The sequence below is a fragment of the Cygnus atratus genome, chromosome 2 (assembly GCF_013377495.2).
Source record: "Cygnus atratus isolate AKBS03 ecotype Queensland, Australia chromosome 2, CAtr_DNAZoo_HiC_assembly, whole genome shotgun sequence".
In the NCBI taxonomy this organism is placed as follows: domain Eukaryota; kingdom Metazoa; phylum Chordata; class Aves; order Anseriformes; family Anatidae; genus Cygnus; species Cygnus atratus.
In genome coordinates, this window is record NC_066363.1 from 72,164,403 (window position 1) to 72,170,402 (window position 6,000).

At 42.1% G+C, this 6,000-nt stretch overlaps 1 protein-coding gene across 1 annotated transcript in view; it reads left to right on the forward strand.

Annotated features, from left to right (window-relative positions):
* The window catches only part of BASP1 (brain abundant membrane attached signal protein 1), a 52,047-nt gene extending 50,325 nt beyond the window's left edge, over window positions 1-1,722 (forward strand). Inside the window, exon 2 of the mRNA XM_035560370.2 lies at window positions 101-1,722. Coding sequence (XP_035416263.1) covers window positions 110-844 — 735 coding nt within the window. The 5' untranslated portion in view covers window positions 101-109 and the 3' untranslated portion in view covers window positions 845-1,722. The remainder of the gene's footprint in view (window positions 1-100) is intronic.
* The last annotated feature ends 4,278 nt before the right edge of the window (window positions 1,723-6,000 follow it).

The following is a 6,000-nucleotide window of genomic DNA, read 5'->3' on the forward strand; positions in this document are numbered from 1 at the left end:
ACTGAAATTTCCCTCTTGCACTTCAGCTGATCTGCTTTTGTTTCTCTCAGTGGTAAACACTGCGTTTTGGGTAACCACCTCTTTCTCTTTTCCATTACAGAGCTCCAGAATGGGAGGCAAACTGAGCAAGAAGAAGAAGGGGTACAGTGTCAATGATGAAAAAGCTAAAGACAAAGACAAGAAGGCTGAAGGAGCAGCAGCTGAGGAAGAGGAGACTCCAAAGGAGGCTGAGGATGCCCAGCAAACCACAGAGACCACAGAAGTGAAGGAGAACAACAAGGAGGAGAAGGGTGAGAAGGATTCTCAGGTCGCTGCCAATAAGACAGAAGAAAAAGAAGGGGAGAAAGAGAAAACAGTGACCCAGGAAGAAACCCAGAAAGCAGAACCAGAGAAGTCAGAGGCTGTTGTTGATGCGAAAGTAGAGCCACAGAAGAACAACGAACAGGCACCCAAGCAAGAGGAGCCAACTGCAGCCTCTGCTCCTGCTGCCAGTAGTGAAGCACCCAAAACCTCTGAGCCTAGCAGCGATGCAAAAGTTTCTCAGCCTTCAGAAGCCACAGCTCCCAGCAAAGCAGATGACAAGAGCAAAGAAGAAGGGGAAGCCAAAAAGACTGAGGCTCCCGCAACGCCTGCAGCCCAAGAAACTAAAAGCGAAGTGGCCCCAGCTTCAGACTCAAAACCTAGCAGCAGCGAGGCTGCACCTTCTTCCAAGGAGAGCGCGGCAGCCACAGCAGCACCTAGTTCCACTGCCAAGGCCTCGGACCCTGCAGCCCCACCAGAGGAAGCGAAACCTTCTGAAGCCCCAGCGACTAATTCGGATCAAACCATAGCAGTGCAAGATTAAATTGGACAGCCTATTGAAACAACCACTTAAAACAACCTGTGTCTTTTTTTTATTTTTTCAGCTATACTAACTTGTTTCAGATCTGAAATAACAATAAGTATTGCCCAGAAAGAAAAGGAAAAAAAAATGAAAAGGATGTCCCATCAAGTTGGGAGGGAGGGAGGGGGGAGAATCCAAATAGTATTTTTGTGGGGAAATATCTAATATACTTTCTGCCAACTTGACACAAGTCCTGCATTAAAAAAAAAAAAAGTAAAATAGATGGATGTCTGAAAGTACAGCACATCTTTTGTATCTGAACTGCTGTAAATGCATTCCACCAATGTATCAAAATCTTCTTTTTGTTCTGTAATGGGGTTTGGGAGTGATGCGTTTGATTCTGCCCACTGGGTTTGTGCCAAGGCAATCAGATCTTTATGAAAGCAGTATTTTCTGTGTTTTTTTTTTTTTTTATTTTATTTACAGCCTTTCTTATTTTGATATTTTTTTAATGCAGTGGATGAATGCCAACTTTCAGACAAAACCCACTTAGCTGTCCACATATTTCTCAATGCCAATCCTCCAATTCTTCCTCTCCAAATATTTTTTGGGAGTAAAAAGCATTCTCATCCTACTTAGCCTACCTAGATTTCTCATGACGAGTTAATGCATGTCCGTGGTTGGGTGCACCTGTAGTTCTGTTTATTGGTCAGTGGAAATGAAAAAGTCTGCGTTCATTGCAGTTCCAGTTTCTCTTCCATTCTGTGTCACAGACACCAACACACACTCATTGGAAAACAAATGAAAAAACAAAATGTACAATGGATGCATTGAAATTATATGTAATTGTATAAATGGTGCAACAGTAATAAAAGTTAAATAATTTAAAAAATATAAAAGTGTAAAGACTGATTAAATCTTCACTTTCACCTCTTAGGAACTTGGCGAAGGAAATCCTTACACCCAGAGCAGAAGCGTTACATCTGGGGCTGCTCACTCACTTATTTATAGCAAAGCAGAGGTAAACAAAGTGCCATCAGTCTCACGATCCTAGAAACATGCTGCCATAAACTGCTTCAGCAGCCACAAGCATTCACAGATGAGGTTGGAAGTGGCAAATGAACAGCATCTCTCATACGTGTTTTATTCCAGGCAAAGTAGAAATGCCTCATGCATTAACATGTGGAAAAAATGCTCTCTTGCTCTCTCACTATTTTAAAGAGCCAGAGGTATGCTGACTGGGCTTTAACTGGGAGTAAGGCAGTAGATTTGATAAAATGATCTCTTAAGACAAGGCAATTACATTTAATCCTAGTCCTATTAAAATATTCTTAGCGCTGATACACTTTGTTCTTTTTCCCATTGCCATTGTGGAGGAGATGAAATGCAGCTGTCACAAGAGGCCATGTCTGTTTATTTCAAATACAGCTACCCTTCTGTAGCTGAGCAGAGTTTAGCCTAGTATAAACAACATTCTTCAATACTCTTGCCTGTTTGCCCCGTTTTTATTCAGCAGAACAGATAACTGTAGTTTCTGCTGAGTGGTGTCCTTGCTGGATATGGACAAAGATTTCAGTGTGGAGCCCAGAATTCACAAAACTAGTTAAAGCAGCATATTGAGTCCGTCCATCAAAAAGCTCTTGAGCTGAGCAGAGGTTCTGAGAGAACTGAGCAACGGAAAACAGAAACACAGCTTGTACACATAACAAAGGGATGAGTGGCCTTGTATTTAGTAAATAAGGGAAGTGGTGTTTAAAAATGATATAAAATATTTCACGTATTCTCCTTCCATGCGGTGAGGATGATTCGCTTTACAGACTCCCATAGTTCTTATCCTTTATTTCAGTCAGTAATTTGGGGTTCTTATTTTGTGCTGGAGATACTGGTGTGCATTGGTGCACCCGTGGAAAGCTTATTGGAACAGGCAGCTCTGGTGGTTTCAGATCAGGCCAAATACTTGCATGAATCTGGCACGACCATCAAGCTTTTGCGTCCTTAATGAAAAGGAGCCAATTTCCTGCGTAATATGTCAAAATAAAGTGGATTCTTTTGCACAAAGATCAGTACTCTGGCTTAAAAACAAACAAACAAACAAACAAACAAACAAAAAACCAGCAGGTTTCTCAGATGAAAGAGCTGAAGCCCTGTATGGGGCTAGGCAGATAACACATTCACTGTAGATTACCAAGCTTTGTGCTTGCTTATGTAGCTGTCGCAGTCTTCAGAATCCTTGTGAGGCCAAGTCTGCGGCTTTCTTGCAAACCTTTGAGAGCCCTCTGCCATCGCTCCCTGGTGTATGTGTGTCCTGGAGAGGGAGAACTTCTGTCCAGGACTCCCCCATGAATTTCACGAGAGAAGTCCAGGATGGAGAGGAGGTGTGCAGGGATCCTGCAGCACTTTGTGGTGGTGTAGTTCTGAACCAACCAGACGCCGATGGGACTGGATCAATGCTCTGCCTTTGGGCTGGAAGGGGTTGTCCATGGAGAAGAGGTATGTAAGTTGTTTGTGGGGATGGTACGCAAATGTGCCTACTGACAGTATCACACCTTGGCTGATACCACACCCATCCACTTTAAATACAATTTGCAAAGCAGCACTCAGTCTTCACTAGTAAAATAGATGACATTCAACATCAGCCTTTTTGTCTATTGAAATGTCTTCAGCTGGCATGCTTAGACTTGGTGAAAAGGTCTTGAATGTAGTCTTACTTTAATTCTCTGAGGCAATTTAAAATATCCCTGTGCTCCATAGCTGCCTCCAAACCCAGACTTTTTTTGCAGTGGTTGACAGCAAAATCTTAACATACATGCTGCAGTTCTCAGAACCTGCTTATCGGTGGAATTTTCTTCCTGATGCTGTCAATAGTGCAAAGGGATGTCATCCCAAGTGACTGGAAATCACTAGCAAGCAGGTAAAGAAGTAGACGTGTGTTTGGGAAGCTGAGAGGAAAGGCGACCAAAACCTGATGCAATTAAATGCTCAGTCTTCTCAAAAACTTAGAAGTAAAGTTACCATATAATGTTTTTAATTCTTTTATTCATAGAGGGGGTTGCAACACAGGTCTTGTCACAATATTTATAACACTTTATGTGCAACTGTTAGTGCAGAGGCTTAGACCCTTGTTCCACAGTGCTGCTGATCTGTACCTACATACACAAGGAAAGAAAACACCTCTGTTCAAAGAGCTTATGAATTAAGCAGCATGATGGGTTAATAGAAATGTGAAACATGTTTCTTGCCTGAAGTGGCATGAAAAGAGGCTGGAGTCCTGCTTTTCTTCACCTCAGTCCAGTAGCTCATCTCTGAGATCCTCCTTTTCTGAGCTATAATTACTCTTTAATAACAGAAAATATATGTGAAGGGTACTGAGCTAACAGGCATGTTAACGCTCTGAGCCTAAGCACATTGCAGACAACCTCAAAGACCCAGCCCTTTCGTGAAAGCATGCCAAAGGAATACACAACTCAGCCCTGGGAAAGAACCTTTGCTATTGTTTAAAGCCCCTGCAGAGAGATGTTTGCAAGGTCTCCTTTGTTTTCCCTTGGAGACCATCGAGAATTTGTTGCTGTCCCTTCCACAACAGGAAGGTCAGTCCATTGGCCTCACTCACACTTTCACAGCAGTTGATGTTAAACAGAGAGCAACTTAACCTTTACTTTTTGGCTTGCTTGTTTGTTTCTAACTGTATTTGAATTATACCTGCTGGCATTTTGATAACGACATTTTGAGATGGAAAAACAACTGAAATTATGTTAAGATACTAAATAATGAAATAGCCACCTCAGAGCAATGCTTACCATGTGCCCTGAAGTTCGTTTCTGTGCATTGATTTATGCGTCCATACAGGATAGACACCTCTGTGAAGCAAGAGTAAATACAACATTGCACACTGGTATCCTGTGTGACAGCATGTCTGGGTGTGTGAGTACAGGAATGCTGGTACCTAGGGAGTCATGGGCTTCCCGGGGGGGGGGTCCCCATGTTTCAGCACTTACCTGCAGAGGGTCAGGGCTCTGTCCCACCTGGAGGTTGCCTTCTCCAGGTCAGCTTGAACTCCAGCTTGATTCCAGTGTACTGAACTGAGTTTGAAGCGGGTGGAGGGAATCGAGCCTTCAGTCTTGCTTCAGGAACAGCTTATCACTAAATTGAATTTTCATGAATTTATACTTATTTAGCAAAACTGGGGAGTGTGTCAAAGAAATACCACAGATTTGTTGCCAGTGCTGCAGAAAGCATTTTCTCACAGTACTATTTTTTAGTACACTTACTGTTATATTTTTGTTGCTGTCTCTTTGCACTGAATTCATAGTCTTCAAGGATTTTAAAAATATATATTTTTTAATGTTAGTGGCTTGGTTTTCTCTTGTTTTTTGGGGTCATGTTTTTTTTTTTTTTTCTGTATCAAGCTCTTCTTCTGTCACATTTATCCTGAGTCTGGTTTGGTTGACTTTCTGCCTTTCGTTTCCACTTTTTTTTTTTTTTAACATCCTCTTGTATATTTAACCTCCACACCATATTTCATGCAATAAGAATGCATATCAGCTGTTGAGCAGCCAGATTTGGAAATCATGGCTCTCCAGTCATGGGAAAAGGACAGCGTAAGGAACAGCAGCATACATGCATTTTCCTTCACTGCTGTCACAAAGATTTTTACTTCAGGACCTGGCAGAGCTTTACTTGCTGCATTTATCATGGTGGGCTCAATTCCTGGTCACAGAGTTAGGTAAGCAGGAGAGCATTTTTTTAAAAATTGTTTTGTTGTTGTTGTTTTGGGGGAAGGGGGTATGTCAAAATACAGCCACAGGAATTGGGACACAGGGTTTGTGACACAACCTTTTTGTTTCCTGGAGAAAGCATTGTTATATCTTAACTGGCTGCTACAAGGTTACCGAGTCTCTCTCAACTTCTTGTTGTCAGCATACTTGTCCCTCTTACAGCATATTTACTTGTGTCGGCAATAAATATTAATTCCAGTACTTCCTCTCATGGATGTCTAAATGGATTCCCTCCATCCTTAGCTGGTCTTCCCTCCACAGTGTAAGTCCCACATTTCTGAGAGTCTCTCAGTGCACCAGGAAGCCTACTGAGTTTCTCGATGACTTAAGTTCATCATGGACTTGGCTTGATCAAGATGACTTTATTTTGAGATTGTTCAGTCAAGTGAAGTGCAGATCTGA